Source organism: Trichoplusia ni, chromosome 17 (genome assembly GCF_003590095.1).
Source record: "Trichoplusia ni isolate ovarian cell line Hi5 chromosome 17, tn1, whole genome shotgun sequence".
NCBI lineage: Eukaryota > Metazoa > Arthropoda > Insecta > Lepidoptera > Noctuidae > Trichoplusia > Trichoplusia ni.
In genome coordinates this window covers 6,644,374-6,663,218 of record NC_039494.1, presented here as the reverse complement: position 1 = coordinate 6,663,218, position 18,845 = coordinate 6,644,374, and the positions used below count along the sequence as shown (strand labels likewise).

The 18,845-nt window shown below is 37.2% G+C and overlaps 1 protein-coding gene and 1 long non-coding RNA gene across 2 annotated transcripts; both read right to left on the bottom strand.

The window, feature by feature from the left end:
- Positions 1 to 6,229: 6,229 nt before the first annotated feature.
- Positions 6,230 to 10,316, bottom strand: LOC113502705. Its single transcript, XM_026884356.1, has 3 exons — positions 10,180 to 10,316; positions 9,244 to 9,399; positions 6,230 to 7,715 (listed from the first exon to the last, which is right to left on the bottom strand). The coding sequence occupies exons 1-3, from the start codon at positions 10,314 to 10,316 to the stop codon at positions 6,230 to 6,232; spliced, it is 1,779 nt and encodes a 592-aa protein (XP_026740157.1).
- Positions 10,317 to 10,322: 6 nt separating this feature from the next.
- LOC113502520 lies at positions 10,323 to 14,081 on the bottom strand. Its single transcript, XR_003401360.1, has 3 exons — positions 13,930 to 14,081; positions 13,109 to 13,159; positions 10,323 to 10,338 (listed from the first exon to the last, which is right to left on the bottom strand). It is a non-coding gene; the product is annotated as an uncharacterized LOC113502520 (long non-coding RNA).
- Between the last annotated feature and the right edge of the window lie 4,764 nt (positions 14,082 to 18,845).

Below are 18,845 nucleotides of genomic sequence, written 5' to 3'. Positions count from 1 at the left end.
TCTGAAAAAAAACAGATTAGATTAAAAAAAAATATTACAGTGTACATTTTACTAATTTTAGAACTAGCCTTGCTTAGTTTGAGGACTAGATGGCGCTGTGTGAAAGTTGTGGAATATTATATTATTATGTTTTGTGCATTTTAGGATAAATATATTACACATAACATTAATATTAAAATACTAATGATTTCTTTTTTCTTAGTTGATACTTTGCACAATTCACACAATATCCTCATATTTATTACTAGCTTTTCGCCTGCGGCTTCGCCCGCGTTTCCAAGAGAACTCTTCAAAAGTCCGGGATAAAAACTATCCTATGTTCTTTCTCAAGGTCAACTCTATCGCTGTACCAAATTTCATTATCTGTATCAAATAAGTTTAGTGGTTTAGACGTGAAAGCGTAACAGACAGAGTTACTTTCGAATTTATAATATTAGTAGGGATAGTCGGGATAGCTTATGAGTTATTCCGATAGCTATATTGTAGTAAAGTTTCATTAAAATCCAGTTGTTTTCCGTGAAATAATAACAAACATTCATACTTAAAACATTTTGATTTTGTATCACTTGTGTGCAGTTGTTGGACAAACAAAGAACGATGTTGGGCAAAAACGAACTTCAAGATATTTAACAAAAAACAACTGGTTCTGACAGATTTTTAAAAACCATTGATATAACAGTGATTTGAAATCTCGTGTGTCATCACCTCCGAGTTTGTTCTTTACTAGCAAGTGATGTTTTTAGCCCTCACCAGGTATCATAGTTAAGAGCTTTCTATCTTCCTTGCTTTTTAATATTGTAATTATAAATGTGTTCTTTTTAGTTATCTGTCTAACGGACTAAACATATTTTACATTTAGATTTAGGCCGATTTTTCAATCATCAGATAACTTCTATCTGAGGAATAAATATGGCCGTTTGACATATTGTCTATACAAAAGCTGTCAAAACGTCAAACTTATTCGTCAAATAAAAGTTATCTGGCGATTGAAAAATCGGCCCTTAGTTAAATATAATGGTCGGCACGGATTTTGAGCGCTGACCTTCACCTGCGCAGAAGGGATTTTTTTGTGTCCCTTTTGCGGTATGAAGTGAGGCGCATCGGGTCATAGCCGACATGAGGGATTGGTTGAAAGTCGTTCTTTGCTGCAGTTGCATGCACCTCAAGACGACTAGTACGCACAATTGATTGGCGTTTTATTTTACGATGCGCAGAGCGATCCCCACTCTCCCGCCGAGCGCTCAAGATCCGTGCCGGTTGTGCAGGAGTAAGGAAGTCGCTGAATACCACAATCACGTGTTAATCTGATACTAACCTCCGCTTGTTCAACCTGAAAAGCATTAACAACTTTTTTAAATATGATGATGATGATGATGATGAAATGTAACAATGTAACATAGAGGTAAACAATTTTCCTTTTCTCTAAAAACTCAGTTAAAAAAGAAAACGTCGTTTTTGTAGTTTTGAAGTAGATACCCAATCGTGAAATGTAATGGGAGTAAAAACAAATCTATACTTAACATTAATATCAAGCTGAAAAATTAATTTGTTAGTTTGAACGCGCCTTTATTTAGGCTCCACTGGAAATTTTGATAAAACCGTTTTTAAACGACCCCCGCATCAAAGAATTTAATCCTTGCGCTACGTGGGTATTCACAAACATTCAAGTCACATGCACACCCAGACCCATAAGCATTTGTGGATCACACAAATGCTTACTGACACGTCGCGTACTGTGGGTTTGGCGTGGTGACCTCAACCACTCGGCTATCCGTGCAGTCAACTTGAATGAAATGTTCCTACCATTAAGTAAATTCAACCTCATTCTTGTCGGCAGTAACTATTGTGAGAATGATTAATTATTAAATGATGTAACGGTTTACTCGCGCGTAGTTATCGGGGTTACCAAACGTCAGTTCGACTCGCTCGCCGCCGCGTCAGCTCATGATTAAGGACTCCGGTTGGGTCCGAAACTGTCGGGCTACCCCGATAAATACGCGTGAGTAAACCGTTACATCATTTTAATATCAGTCTTGTCGACTATTCGGGATATATTTTTACGGAAGCTCCGATCGCTCTGATCTGTCCCCCGTTAGCAATGATGGGACAGTTCGAACTCTATTCACTCCTTAACGGTTTCATCTCGACATGTGGGATGTGGACTCGGCAATCATTGTTCCGATAGTCGCAAGTGCCAACCAACATCTTCGGAGGCTCTCCTTGGTTGTTTGGGTCAAGGGCTTGATTCTGAAAGCAGTACTTCTCGACACGGGGCGGGAGTGAAGAGGTTCCTCTCTCTGGAGCCCTAACCACCGGCAGCTTGGGCCCTGTTCCCGTTGCCGGTGGGACACTAGTTTGTCGACGGGTCCCAAGAACAAAGCCGCATCTTTAAAATGATCTAGTTGCAGTACGAAGCATTAAAGTTACACGAATCCGTTACGTAGCTTGAATAGGAATTGTTTTAAGTATGGTGAAAGTTATTCGTCTATTTAGTTGGGGCCTCTAGAAAGCATATCCGGGGTCGGGTCAACTCTTACGCAAGAAGGGGCGTCCGGCAGACTCACCTCGGGTTTTAGTTCGATCGTCAGGCTGGACGAGGTGGCAGGCCAGCTCTTTGAGCGCGTCATCGTCCGGCACCTGGAGAGGGTAGGCCAAGTCTGTCGGTCTCGCTTGACATCGCCAACGCCTTCAATTCGCTGCCGCATCAGAGCATAGAGTCGGCGCTCCGATACCACGGGGTACACCTTTCTGTTACCAGCACGTCGCGGCGTCGTGGCGGACTACTTGTCTAGACGGCAGAACGGCTCGCAGAGGTGAGAGACCGGGCGCGGTGTTCCACAGGGGACTGTCTTGGGGCCCCTCTTGTGGAACATCGGGTATGATTGGACACTCAGGGGCACTCTCCTGCCCTGTACGCGGGTCGTCTGCTACGCGGACGATACACTGATTTTGTCTCGAGGTTCAGACCTTGCCGAATGCGTCTGGTCTGTGCAACCTGCGGCGGGCTACTCGTCGTAAGTCGCATCCGGATCCGGTAGGGGACTGGATCACATAGACTCCCAGGCCCCGTCCACTCAGGCGAGGTCGCCGCTGGGTCTTTTTAGTGGGTATACGGGAACGCCTTCACCGGGGAGTCCCACATACCCCTCTCTCGCCCGCCGGCGGGAAGGGGATGCGTAACAGCATTTTTCCCAGCGACAAAAAAAAAGGTCGCATCCGGATGCTAGGACTTGACGTGGCTCTGAGGAAGAATGAAGCTCTTTTGCTGCACAGCCCCCGTCACCCGGACAAGACGCATTCTTGACAATGGAGGATGTTCGCATTATTGTTTTTCAAATCAAATCATTTTTTTTTCAATACCTTAAAGGCTATTTACATTAAAACCTTCTTATGTAATATAGAGTACTGATTAAAACTAGCCTTAACTAGGTAAAGACCTGAGTTTCAGGAAAAAAGTGCTTACGTTGTACTTAAATTTCTACATAAATTAACAATTTATTTAAACATATGACAAATACGAAACTTATGCTTAGATTAGCAGATAGTAACAGGTGCATGCTTTTATCAAAAATTACACAACAACAGTCAGCAAAAATCAAAGTCAGCAGTATAGGTATACTAGAGGTCATTGGGGTCAAACAATTATTGGCATACCATGAGTAGGCCTTCCGTTTCGTAACAGGTTGTGCATCTACTATATAAAAATAAGTCGGGTTTTCCTTCCTGACGCAATAACTCCGAAACGCACGAACCGATTTCTACGGTTCTGCATTCGTTGGAAAGGTCTCGGGCTGCGTGAGGTTTATAGAATTCAACAAAAAAGCGTAGCCAATATTTTAAGTATAATTATTTATTATTTACTCGAATTTTTATTATCATACTTAAAATATTACGTTCTTTATAAAGAACTCGCAAAGCGTTTGGCCGACTCTACACGTAATCAGAAAACTAGTCTGTATTTTGCCCCAAGAATTAGCATTGCCATACAACGTGGCAATGCAGCCAGCCTTCTGGGCACGATTCCCGACTTTGGCTGGGATGAAGGTGTATTTTTTGGCGCTTTGTAACTAATGTATATTTTTCATTTTATATTGATATAGTTTTAAAATATTAGTTTATTATTAAATTATGTAACGGTTTACTCACGCGTATTTATCGGGGTAGCCCGACTAGTTTCGGACCCAACCGGAGTCCTTAATCATGAGCAGACGCGGCGGGATCGCGAGTCCAACTGCGAAACTAGTCGGGCTACCCCGATAAATACGCGTGAGTAAACCGTTACATCATTTAATAATGAATCATTCTCACGACAGTTACTATCAATATTAGTTTAGTTTAATTTATTGTAAAAATAAGTAACCTCTGTGTTAATAGAAATAAACATATTTATTTCAAAAAGAAAAAAATGTGACATATAAAGCACATGGGGGCCTGAACACACTCAATATGAGGAACTGCTCAAGCTCAATACACGCCATCTCTGCAACTCGCTCAACAGATAGGCTTACAATATCTTAACGTTCTTTAAATTTAAGATTTTTACTAACTCAATTAATAAGCCGCGTATCAAATCCACTCTGCTGCTGAAGGAGCTGGCCACCCGATGGTTGTTGAAGCTGAAGATGAACTGATGGTCTTTTAACCAATGTTCAGTAATACATAGAATATCGATACAATTACAGTTCATGAACAGCTCCAACTACAGTTCCTTACCCATCAAACCCTGAATGTTCTGATAATATATTATATAATAATATAAGCGTGAGTGTGAGTGTGACACTCACAATCACACACAAACAAGCGCACTCACACATTCACATACACAAACACACACACACACACACACACATAGGTAAACCACTTGTAACTTCCAGTTATTCCAGTCCAATGTAAATTACTTTTATATTTCAATTTTATTATAATTCAACTATTGTTTTATATAGAGTCTATAAATTCCAGGGTCCAAGTGAACGAATAAAAACACCACAGTCACTATTAACGAAGATATTATAATGATATATAGTAATATTGACGATTCAAAAAAAAAAAATACAAAAATATATATAGTTTTACATGTAACGAAACCATAGCGCGATCTAATTCGATCCCAACGCCATCTATCGAGGCTTGGGTCAAACCATTTTACAATGAATGTTATACTATATTTCAAAATGCAATTGATCGCGCTACGGCTTCGCACACAACGTTGAACATACCGCCCACCAAGGACATATTGCTCAATGTCCTTCTACACCGCCCACCGTGCTCAATAAATTTTATTTAAGGCTGATGTAGTATGATGATGTAGTAACAACAAAAAATAAATAAGTTTTATTCAAACTTCCAATTCCTTGACAGCAAATAAACTTAATCTATGCTAAATAAAATAAGTAAAAATGGCACTTTATGACATTTATCAGTGCTTATAACTAAACTACTACCGGCAAAATGCATAGTTTAGATGTTTGTCTCTTCATGGCTGCTGATTGAGTACGGATTGTGACTACACGAGTAATACCGTCTGTCCCAGGATGTTTTTGGACAATCCTACCTAACAACCACTTTCCTGGAGGCATATTATCCTCCTTTACTAATACTATACTACCCAAAGAGGGTTCCGGAGTTTTGTAAGACCATCTATATCGCTGTAAGAATTGGTGAAGATAGTCGTGCGACCACCTTCTCCGGAAGTCCTGTATTATCTTCGGACGTAGCTGCTGCTTGGTAACATTTATTTTGTAATTATGGTAAGTCAACCATTCATATAATAACTTATGTGGAATTGCTTGATCCCATTCCTTTCCTGCTACAATTTTGGAATAAATATCTTAGCTTGAACGATACTAGGTGCCAAGCAACCTAGGGGTTCAAACAATTTTGAAATATCTGAAATAACCTTTCTTTTTGTTACAGGTGCTGCCGGCGATCGAAGATCCACAGTGTACTGGAAGACATCTTCGTTCCAGTTCCAGATAAGTCCCAATTTTTTGTAGTATTATCTATTCGTATCTTTAATTCCTCTGTAGTTTCTTTTCCATCCACAGTTCCATTTAACAGCTTTTGACTGTTACTCTTCCGTTTTTGTAATGGAAAACCACCCTTTATTAATATTTCTTTTAGTTTCTTGTATATTTTGAAACAGTCTTCTATATTTTCAGCTCCTGTCATTACATCATCCATGTAGAAGTCTTCTAAAATTATCTTAGACATTCCAGGTTCAGCACGACATTCATCGTAAGCCAGCTGTTGAAGACCCCGTACAGCCAGAAATAGAGTCGACGCCAGTAACGAAGGTAACAGTTTTCAATTGATATTTATTAATTTCTTTTTCAGGATCATCGCGCCAGAGAATACCTTGTAGTATTGTATCCTTCTTGTGTACCAGAACTTGACGATACATTTTCACAATGTCTGCTACAAACCATATGTGATGCGTTCTCCATCGTATAATTGTATGGCGGAGATCTGCCTGCAAGGTAGGGCCTACTAACATGTTGTCATTCAGTGACATTCCCTTCGATCCTTTGCAGGAGGCATCGAATACGACGCGAGCCTTTGATGTTTCTTTATCCTCCCGGACAACGGCGTGGTGAGGTAAATAGATTGCCTTTTCATTATTATAATCTACTTCTGGTACTTTTGTCATGTGATTCAACTGTAAATACTCTTTTATTACTTTCCCATATTCTTCTTTAAGTTTTTCGTTTTTCTTAAATTTTACTTCCAAACCTTTGAATCTTTTTTCAGCAATGCTCCTGGTCTCACCAACCGCACAAGCCGGGTCCACATTACGCAATGGTAGTCTTACAATGTATCTACCATTACTGTCGCGTTCCGTCGTAGCTGCAAATAACTTCACGCATTTATTTTCTTCCTCCGTAAGCATTTTCTTTCTAGGAGGTTCTGCTTCTAGTTCATATATTTTTTTAAGCATGTCATCTTCTACAAGACTTGAATGCATAACGGTAATGTGTGATGAATTTATTGTCTGGTCGACGTCAAAGGTACCTGACAATATCCACCCTAATTTAGTATTCTGAGCTAATAATGACCCAGTTATATTCTTTTTAATACCCTCCTGGATGACCTGGCTGTAGACTTCAGCACCTAATAAAACATCAATTTTATTAGGCCTGTAATATTCTGGATCAGCCAAGTCATCATCAGTCAAATCTACCCATTCTACCCTGGCTACCTTTGCAGCTGGGAGAACAGTTGAGACCGACTTCAGGACGAATGCATTAACCCTAATGACGTCACTGGGGTCTATTCTAGACCTCAATGTGAGAGTCACACTGGACTTGGCCGTAGCACTCTTGTCCCCACCTACACCTATCTCAACTTGCTCCGAAGGTGTTTTATCTAATCCCAAATACTGGACTGTAGATTCTGTCACAAACGAACCTTGTGATCCTTGATCGAGTAAAGCCCTAACCACCCTATATGAACCGTCTTTCGACTCCGCTTTGATCAAAGCGGTAGTTAATAACACCGTTTTACGGCTAGTCCCTGTCGAAAGGCACGATACCATTGACTTGCTCGATCCCTCCGCTTGCGCGGTCACTACAGCATTACAATTTTTAATCTCATCCTTCGCCGACGTTGAAGCGACTGATGATGCCTCGTGAATCGTACTCCCATCTTCACCAATATTGGACCCAGATGCACCGCTTGGGTGCAGCAAAGAATGGTGGCGGTGTCTACACACCTGGCACCTGAGAGTGTTTTTGCAATTTTTTGCAGAGTGATTGTTGAGTAAACAAACGAAACACGAAGTTATTTTCTAGCGCAAACATACGTCGCGCTTCATTCGATTCTTTACGAAATTTCGGACAATAATTAATCTTATGATCAGCTGAGCAAAATGTACATGATAACAGGCCTTTTTCTTTTACTACATGAAATGAATGCGTCCCTTTTGGTTGTGGATGTCTTGGCTGTTTATTATTCCCAATAATTTCCCTGTCTAACTGTTCCAAACCCCTAAAGCGACTATACAAATATTGTGAAAATTCTTCAAATGTTGGTAGCTCGTCACTTGAGTCCGAGGCCACCTTCAATTCCCACGCCCTTCTAGTCTCCTTATCTAATTTTGAACTAATTATATGAATAACAATCAGATCCCATGAAGACACATCCACACCTAGATTTTTTATTGCCTCTAAACAGTCTGACGTAGTACTTATTATTTTTTTTATTTCATAAGCCGATTCCGACACTAAATCCTTTTGGCTAAGCATACGTTTTAAAATGCCATTGGCTAAAAACCGTTTATTATTGTACATATCGTCCAACTTTTTCCAGGCAATTTCATAACAATCAGATGACATTTTAATATTTCGCAATAGCTGCTCAGCCTCTCCTGTCAGATGTCCTCGAAGATAATAAAACCTTTAGGCATCATCTAGGGCCTTGTTTTCATGTACAAGCCCTAAAAACAAGTCCCTAAAAGTCTGCCACTCCGTATATTTCCCAGAGAACATCGGGATTTTTATTTCAGGCAACTTAAATCGTGTACATGAATTTCCACTTGATACCACAACACTTTGGTTATTCGAACTTAATTTAGTTAACATCTCTTTTAATTCAGTCTTATAATCTACATACAACTCTTCTACATCGTCATATATTGCATTCTTGTGGTAGTTCGAACTATACAAATCTGATCTTTTGACTTGACTTATAATTTTAGTATGAGTGTCCGAGAATAATCTCCATTGTTGCTCTAAGTTATCAAGCCTAGTCTCTACATAAGCAACCGATAATCGCTCTTTTGGCGATTTCTTAAAATTAGACTTAGCTTTTAACATTATAGCTCTAATGTCTTCTTGCAGATCGCTAAAAGCTTCCATTTTATTAAATTAAAAATGTAAACAATTATTTGAAATACAAGAAAATAAATTAAAATTATTTTAAAATTTTACAAGGCTTAGAATTCAGACCGAAATCGGGCATAAATTCCCCGTCGAACTACTTCTAACTTAAAACTATTACAAGTCCTGAATTACTGCTAACTGCGATATTACAAGTTCAAAATTTCTAGTTACAATTTTCTATTTATTGTTGACTTCTTTTTCGCGATAATGAATAATTTAAAGTACTTACGGCTTTACTTCAAACCAATATTATTCACTATCACAATACACCACCATGTAGGTGGCGCCCCCTGCCGGCACCGCGCCCGCTGCTTGTTGCACTGCCACTGCACCTCCCTTGCGCCTTCCTCCGGCTGCTGCTGCTCACGAGTCGGCTGCACCACGCCTGACTCCCGGCTGCTGCACTGGTTCCACCTTCAGCTCCTGGGCCCTCTCTCCTGGGTCCACTGGAGAGGCTGCTCTGGACAGCAATCCACTGTCCAGTAATAACGCTAGGGGTGGTAGTCTCTTCCACCTCCGGAGACTACCAAATAACACTCGCGACAAATCCAACGCGAAGGACCATGTATAAATTCCAGGGTCCAGGTGAACGAATTAAAAATTTACAAAAATATATATAGTTTTACATGTAACGAAACCATAGCGCGATCTAATTCGATCCCAACGCCATCTATCGAGGCTTGGGTCAAACCATTTTACAATGAATGTTATACTATATTTCAAAATGCAATTGATCGCGCTACGGCTTCGCACACAACGTTGAACATAGAGTTTAATTTTTAGTTTTTTGTTAAAATTGTTGATCTCATAATATTATAAGTTATAAATTAGGCTATTTCACATTTTGTTATATAATTAAAAAGATGTAGGTTAGTGACGATATTGTCTCCTCGAAGGGTAGCCTGGTGATCTGTAACACAGGTCTTACCTATCACAGACACCAGTCTCTATTTTAGTACAAAAAAAAAGTATTGTAAATTGTAACATTGTGTGATGACGAGAAAATAATCATTTTTTATTATTATTATGATTTGTATCTCTTTACAGTCACGGGATCGCGTCATGTGAAGAGACCCGGTCCTTTTTAAAGGCTTGCACGGGGACACAGGTCCAACATGTAGAGGCCTTGTTGAGAACTGTAATCTAAAATGTGATGGAGTATCTACCAATGGCCATCCACCCCTGCTCTATTAAAGAACAAACATGGACGACCCAAGATAGCTACAAAACAATTGCAAATTGTATTGTGTATAACTAATAAGGGCTATTGGTGTTAATAATAATTATTATTATTAGAGCTTACGGGTCCTGCTTCTTGAGTATCTGCATCACCCCCAGGTGCCACGGCGGCAGGACTAGCAGCAGCATTAGGGTCAGGACTAGCAGCAGCATTAGGGTCAGGATTAGCAGCAGCATTAGGGTCAGGATTAGCATCAGCATTAGGGTCAGGTTCCTCTCCGTGCTTAAAAAAAAGGTTTCGAGTAATTAATTTACGAACATTGATGTATTACACGATCGTGATCGTGAATTACACTTTTTTTGTGTCAAGTGTGTCAGTTAGGTTCTACAAGGCCAAAGAACCACTAAACACACCACATTTTGAATCAATCACTAAGAGTACACTTTGCTTTACATTGAGTCGGTGTCTGACGTCACTGACACTGGAATTAGAAAATGGATAGACGACAAAGACAAAACTAGTTCATGTAGTAACTAGCTAGCTCGGTGCTAAGCTATAACTGCATAAGTGAATCGACCACAGGTTAAGCTACGCTTGACGTGGTTGATCCGTAGACGGGTGACCATTTTTATCATGACTAGTTCCTCCATGTTTCGAAAGGTACGTTAAATATTTATCTTATATATATGTCTATATACAATAAGAGTGGAAAAAAGCATGAGAGTGGAAGGTGTATTTAATATGCATGTATATATGTAAATACATATATATCTCTAACATTCGGGCATTAGTTAATCGTAAATATTAAATATCTGTGGAGGCTTGTCATTAGCAAGCTTATTATACATTGGTGTTACCTATTTTCTATTATTAGTCTGTAAACCTTCTTAAAATAAATAAAATAAATTGTGGGTCCCGGCTGTTATTCATTCATCTTTAACAGTCGTTACAGGTAGTCAGAAGCTTGAAAGTCTGACAACCAGTCTAACTAACTATCGTGTTGCCCAGGTAACTGGGGAGGGAAGAGGGAGAGGGTTGAGGAGGTCAGATAGGCTCCTTGTAAAACACTGGTATTTAACTGAATCCGGTTAGACTGGAACCCGAGCGCAACATAGTTGGAGAAAATCTAGAACGATGATGACAGAGACAAAACTGGGGGTTCTGGTCTATTGCTGACCCAGTTGAGAACTGAACATTCTAAAGAATACAGACTGGCTTTTAGGATGATCCCAAAAGATTGGACGATATGCTTAGACACCGTGATTTTTTAGTCGTCTTACAAAAGCAGCCCAGTTCATGTCAATGACTAGAACACGTTCATGATAAAAAAATAGGTATTTATTAGATTTGAATAAATTTAAAATGCAATTTTTATTCAATATTATGATGCAATTTGTAGTTTTAGAAACACAGCTCTGTTGCGCTGTTCGAGCCTTGTAACAATGGTGAGGGGCGCGGGCGGCGGCGTTTTTTATCATTTCAAGAGTATTTTCAGATTTCTCTTGTTTAATTTTTCTTCGTACCTATTATCTTAGTTGATGATAAAAAAATAATAATCGTGCCTAAGGGTATTTTACGTCGGATACATGAACTGGGCTGCTTTTGTAAGACGACTAAAAATCACCGTGTATTGTTGTTATCAGGTTCTAATCAGCGTCAAGGCACATTTACGAGAGACGCATTGCCAGCCAAAGAGAAAATCGAAATTACACTGACACTTTTGGCTTCTGAAATGTCCTTTCGAAATCTCAGTCATTTTTATCGATTTTGTATCGATACCATCTTTTTCGGGATGTGTTGGGCAATATTTGAGTCAACGTAAACACCGATAGGTCAAAGTAAGAAACGTATTATTATTATTTGTAAGTAATTTAGAAATTAACAATAATTAAATATAATAAAAAATGTGTGCGTGTACTTATAATACACGCGTATTCGTGGGAAGTGAAACTTCTTTATGGCTTTATTTTTCGAAAAATTATTTACTGTATGCAATTGTCCAGAAATGGTTAAATACATTTAAATGGTTAAATACATTTAGTATACATAAGCTTTTATTATCAAAGACATGAATACAAATAATTTTTTTTCATTAAATATCTCATTGCTACTGCGATTGATTGATTGGTTGTTTTAAATGTAAAAAGAATACCACAATCACACCCAAGTATTGGAAAAATAGATAATACTGTATTATCTATGAAATAATAATCTGACAAAGAAAAAAGTTAACCTCCTTTCAAAAAAATAAAGATGGCACCTCGACCCCCCCCCCCCCCCCTCCGGAGGCATGGGATCTACTCTTATTCAAACTTTTTATTTGATTACAAAAACTAAAAAAAAAAATGTGACGCGTGACGATATTTTTTTCTCCGATATAGAAATTTCACTTCAAAAATTAAAGATTAAGATAAGAACAAAAAAGTACAAATAAAAACAAGAAACTGTTAGAATTTGTGTGTTCTTGAGTGAGTAGGTGTGTGTGTGTATGTGCGTGTGTTAGTCTGTGTGAGTTACGAAGAGTTACGAAATAGAGACGGTAACTATCTCGGTATCACTATATTCTAGCAAATTGTACCTGTGCTTGTCTACTAACTACCCTTGTAATTGTACCTAACATAATAAATTAGAAACTCATTTCTCAATTTCATCCAAACATTCTTAGGAGAACAAGAATATTCTCATTTGAATCCTATTTCTATTCATTCATCGGGATTGGGGCCCTGTACTGTATCAGAGAATTGAAATTATATTTGAAACTGTAACATAATTATGAACAAACTAGTTGTTGCCCGCGACTTCGTCCGCTTGGTTATAGTGATAGTTTTAGTCAACTGGTCTTATACAGGTTATCATTTACACACCTTTTCAATTTTCCCTTGGGAACTACTCAAGAAATCGGGATAAAATTTAGCCTATGTTCTTTTCCATGTCAAGGGCTATATGCATGCCAAATTTCATTCAAATCCGTTCACCCGTTTTAGCGTGATTGAGTAACAAACAGCCACACTTTCACATTTATAATATTAGTTAGGATAAACCTCGTACTCACCACCATAGCAATAGTCATTAATATCAAAAGACAGTAGTATAGTTTCATTTTCTGCAAAAAGAAAAGATTAACATGAATATGGTACTAAAAATAATTTATAAAAAATCTAAATATCCACGATTTTAAATGTCACTTCATTCAAATTTTATCAAAATCGGTCCAGCCTTAAAGTGAGTGTATAAAAACGTAGGACGATCGGTCTTGTGCAAGTCATTCTCGTAAAACTGAGGGTTCTGAACAAGATGCACGACGAAACACTAATTTGCAAGCAAAGTGGGTTACCCATCAATTTTATGACCGAAACAAATGTCGCTTGACCCCGAACTTTGTTTTACTTAGTGGTTTCATCTCTCTGCCCGTGCTAAGTTAATCTTTTTAAAATTGTCATGGAAAATACTTCTGAAATAATATAGAATTGTTTGATATTAAAAAAAAAATATTAGGAGCATGGCTAGCAGAGAGCTTTAGCTGCACAGTCAAGTTGATCTTTCTCAGGTTAAGCTACGCTTGACGCGGTTGATCCGTAGTTGACTCACCATCTTTGTCATAACGAGTTCCTCCGTGTTTCGGAAGGCACATTAAATTGTGGATCCGGCTGTTATTCCTACATCTTTGACAGTCGTTACAGGTAGTCAGAAGCTTGAAAAGTCTGACAACCAGCCTAACCAAGGGGTATCGTGTCGCCCAGGTAACTGGGTTGAGGAGGTCAGATAGGCAGTCGCTCCTTGTAAAACACTGGTACTCAGCTGAATCCGGTTAGACTGGTAGCCGACCCCAACATAGTTGGGAAGAGGTTAGGCCGATGAAATATAATAACTTACGTTTGATTCAAGGAAACAAAACGATGATGAAAATGAATTCGTTTGCGTATTTCTCTGATGATGACTTTTTTCGTTAGAAGTCAAATTGATTCTTACCAAGAACAGTGTGAATCAATTTATTTTAAAACAATCAGAAATAAAAAAGCGCTTGATTTATTTTTTATTACTCTATTTAGTCATAAAACTTATTGATTTCCCGCTGTTTCGCCATTTCTTCGATTCCATAAAAAATAACTTATTGCTTATTTAAAGCTTAGCGAATTATTTTAATTTCTAGGGTCTAAATATAGATAAACACCTAAATTGGAAATTGCATATAGAAAATTTAAATAAAAAAATTAGAACACATTGCTATACACTACAGATAATAAAAAATACAACTAATATTAAAACAGCACAATCAGCATACTACGCTAAAATTTATTCAATTTTAAATTATGGAGTAATATATTGGGGTAACTCCGTGGATTCTAAAACTACTTTTTTACTTCAAAAAAGGTGTATAAGAATAATTCATAACCTTGATAATGAAACCTCGACTTGCAGACCGACGTTTAAAAAATATGGATATTTAACATTGACAGGAATATACATTCTCCAAGCAGCTACATTCATTAAATGTAACAGTAATTACTTTCCTGACAAAAACTCTCAAGAATATAATAGGCGATTGCGGAACAGAGATAAATTAATAATACCACAACCTAATAATGAAATGTATAAAAGAAACATGTATTTTACTAGTATAAAAATTTACAACCACTTGCCCTGTAAAATAAGATCACTTAAGCTAAAGAGTTTTAAGAATGTACTTAAAAGATTTCTAATTGAACATTGTTTCTATGATTTAAAAGAATACTTTGAAGCTAAATTATGAAAACTGGGATGCTGAAATATTAATGTAAGAACATCTTTTTTTGGTACTGCCTATTATTTTAATGTTGTTTTATATCTATAATTCATAAGCTAACATTTTATGTAAGCTAAGTACCCTATTGCATGCCTATGTAGGTAAATTGTGCAGAGCTGTAAACTTATATTAAGACCTTTTAATGTAACCACAATTAATGCAATAAAGATTTATTATTATTATTATTTCAGTTATGTTTTCTTTATTTGTTTTGTCGTTAAAATAAACATATACCAGCCTATATACATTTCTAGAGCTAGACACAGGTCTCCTTCCAAATAGGAAAGGTTTTAGCGGGCAATGTCAGATTTCCAATATTTGGAATCCAGGGTCCCAATTCCGCTACGTATCTACAATAGGGAAGACGACATTTATGACGTCAAGCGTCTCATTTTTTTTAAATTTACAAATTTATTTAGAACTAGCTTTTCGCCCGCGGCTTCGCCCACGTCGAGTTTATATCACGTTTCCAAGAGAACTCTTCAAAAGTCCGGGATAAAAGCTATCCTATGCTCTTTCTCAAGGTCAACTCTATCTCTGTACCAAATTTCATAAACACGTTCGTGGCATTACGAGATCTAACAGATCTCTTGCAGGACTTTTGTATTGTGCGTTGAACATAATCGTGTTGTTTCACTCCTTGCGGGAGGATTTAACGTGTAAAGTTCTTTAGGTATGAGACTGAATGGATTAGGTCCCTAACGCACGGTACCGTAATTATTTTCATTCCTTGCGTTAGGAGATATGTCGGTACTCGTGGAATCGTACGCCGCGTAGACGCAAGAGACGGAAGGCGGGCGGCGCGGGCGCTGCGTGACTCGTTTTAGTGTTGTCCTAGCATCGATAAAAAAATAACACTCACATATATACCTACGTGTTGATTATTATTTTTGTTATACAATGAGTACTTTTAAACAAAAAAGTGTAAAAAATCTATTTCCTTTGTTGAGATTTCTAACAAAAAATCAACGCCGGATTACCTATATTGCTGCATTGTCGCACCTAAAATGAAAATGATGAACCTTTCTACGTTGGAGCACGAATTGTTACCATTTGCGCGCAATGCAAGCAATCAATGTGCTTACCATGTTTTAATGAAAAACACTTAGCATAATTAATAAAAAAAAATCAATCGACAACTGAGATATTATTTTATTCCCATCACTACTTACATACTACACATATTGAACTATCTCCGGTTGCTGTACGAGATACAATCGATATTACCTATATTTTGTTTTGGTAGTTGCAGTTTATTCAAATGTCATAACTGCGTGCGAACCAAGCAAAATATAAAGCAATTCACCCACAAAAACTTCGTATATTTGATTGTTTTTTTGGAAGATATAAATTATTTTCAAAACTGTATCTTTGTTGATTGGGAAAAGGCTAGGCCAATGATGAAATGATGATCTTTGTTGATTGTTTTTTTGTAAACTATATCTGGACGCTGATTAGGTCTCAAACGCACCAAAAGGTAGGTTAGTTTAGAGATCTTTTAGGTCTTGAAAGCACCAGCTGAAAGATCTTTGAAAGAGATGGCCCAGGGAACGTGTTAAAATCACTTCAGTGGTTTAGACGTGAAAGCGTAACAGACAGACAGACAGATAGACTAACAGACTTAAACAGACGTAGTTCTTTCGCATTTATAATATTAGTAGGGATAAAAAGTATGAATATGGGCAGAGTCCGGGTCTCGAGCGGAGTCGAGGCGCCATCTTTATTTTTTTGAAAGAAGATTGACAATGCTTTTTTTAGCAGATTATAATTATTATATGTCTTTTTCAAATACTTGAGTGTGATTGTGGTATTTATTTTTCTAAAATATTTTAAATCAATCAATCTCTGTAGTCATAAGATGAAATTATTTGTATTTTTATTAATTTTTGTATGATAATAAAATGTTTTTGTCTGTTACAATTTAACTTTATTCAACCATTCTTGTATAGTTGCATTTCATAGTTGATGCGCCTTAAGATGATATGCGTGACAGGTCTCATATTCCTCGCTACGCAAATTTCTTACAAGTAAACAATAGAGGAAGCAAACAAAATAAATTATTTTCTCCTGTTCAAAAAAAAATGAATAACGGAACAGATATGATTTATTATTAATATTTTAATGAATTTTCATTTTAATAAAGATGAAATTCAATACTCAATACTCAATTATTTATTGCGTTCCATAATGTACATTAAGGTCTTAAAATCTAATAATACAGAACCATTATGGACCCTGTCGGGCACAGCAAAATCTTAGGAGAGAGGAAGCAGTAACAAATAGCCTTATATACATACATGGTACATATGCCTATCTAAAATTTTATTTTATTTTTTTATGTATTACATTAATAAATGCACATTATAATTTTATATATCATATGTAAGAAATATAATTATATGTATTTATGTTGGTATTTTACTTCTTTTTTATCTATTTATTTTTACAAGGGTGTATCTTTATTTTTATTTGGTGTTATGTGTATGTATTCAATATACTCTATAGGTATATAATATTATTTAGATAGTGTTTTTTGTTTTAGTTTAATTTATCATCAAAAAATTCATTTATTGTGTAGTAGCACTTGACCTCTAGCAAACACTTTAGTTTATTTAAAAATTTATTTGTTTTATTTTCTTCTTTTATGTGCTGTCAGAATCTGTCAGATGTAAGTATGGAACGGAACTTTTGTCAATAGAGGTTAACACTGTTGCATCGACATCAAATCGATGAATCGGAGCGTCCATCTTATGATCGCCAGGGCCCCGATTCTGCTATTTTACAATGGCCGATGAATGAATGGCAATTGAATTAAATTTGAAATTAGTCCTATTCTCTTAAGCATTTTGCCAATACAATAATTGGAAGTTAATTGTATTGACCTTAGGTGTACCGTTCCGTACTGAATTTCCAATTATTTTGCAGGAAAAAATACAATAAATGTAATTTGAAGGCAATTTTCATTCATTCATCGGCCATCGTAAATAGCAAAATTGGGGCCCAGGACGAGTGCATCTGCCTTGTATGCGGTTTGTGTTAGGTTTTAGTTTTTAAGTTTTGTTGATTGTGAATGATGTTAAGTTTCTCGTTTTTGTTAAGCCCGTTGTTTGTTGTTATTGTTTTTTCGCATCCTACAATGTCAAAATTCACAAAAAAGAGGGTATTATCATGTATTTACAAATTAATCTTTTCTTGGTAATTAAATTAAACAAATCTTAAATCGATAAATCCGATTTCATTTCCTTTACGATGTTATTAGATATTTTTAAAGAATCGATTCATTTTCGTCCCTACCATTGTCAACTATTACCAGTCACGGCTGTCATGTCACCCATATCATCTTAGAACGCAAGAACTATAATAATAGTTAGTAAATATTTTTTCGAAAAATAACCTCATAATAATAGTTTCACTTCTCCTGAACACGCGTGAACACGCACACATTTTTTTTTCAGTTTCTTCACTCAGCTTCATGTTGCAGTTTAATGCATAATAATGGATACGTAGTTCTACTTTTGTCCCGCAAACATAAATTGTTCATCAACATTGAAAGAAATTAACGTGTGACGTCACAATTGTGTATAAATTTTACGAAATCGTTACGTCACAAGCCTAAACTTTAAATGGCGTTCGTCTTGACAGAAGACATTGCTCGTTCTACCTTCATATTTGAACTAATTATTTGCGTTCCGACCTACGCAGTATGAGGTCTCACTTCTCTGTGTCTTGATGTCTTGCAGCGCTGCTCTTGGGTTTGGCCTTGAGTTTATGTATTATTGGGCCCCAAGTAGGTGATATCTTCCAGCCATCTTCTCTATTGAAAGTTGTTTTTTAATCTCAATAGCCTCGCGAATCATCCTAGGTAGGAATTTGGATTCAAACACTTTTTCGTAGGTACACAAGAGGAAAAATCGGACAGACAGCGGAGCTTTAGTACCAAAGCTCCGCGGTCTGTCCCTATGTGTGGGGTGTATCTCATGAACCTTGATGTTGAGGTAATCGTTTA

What these genes read in the sequence shown, in the direction of transcription:
- LOC113502705 (XM_026884356.1), bottom strand. Translation starts at nt 10,316, where the DNA reads ATGCTGATGCTAATCCTGACCCTAATGCTGCTGCTAATCCTGACCCTA. An exon ending in ATACTCAAGAAGCAGGACCC is followed by an intron (nt 9,400 to 10,179) that starts GTAAGCTCTAAT and finishes GTTATTTGGTAG; the next exon opens with TCTCCGGAGGTGGAAGAGAC. An exon ending in AGGCGTGGTGCAGCCGACTC is followed by an intron (nt 7,716 to 9,243) that starts GTGAGCAGCAGC and finishes AAACACTCTCAG; the next exon opens with GTGCCAGGTGTGTAGACACC.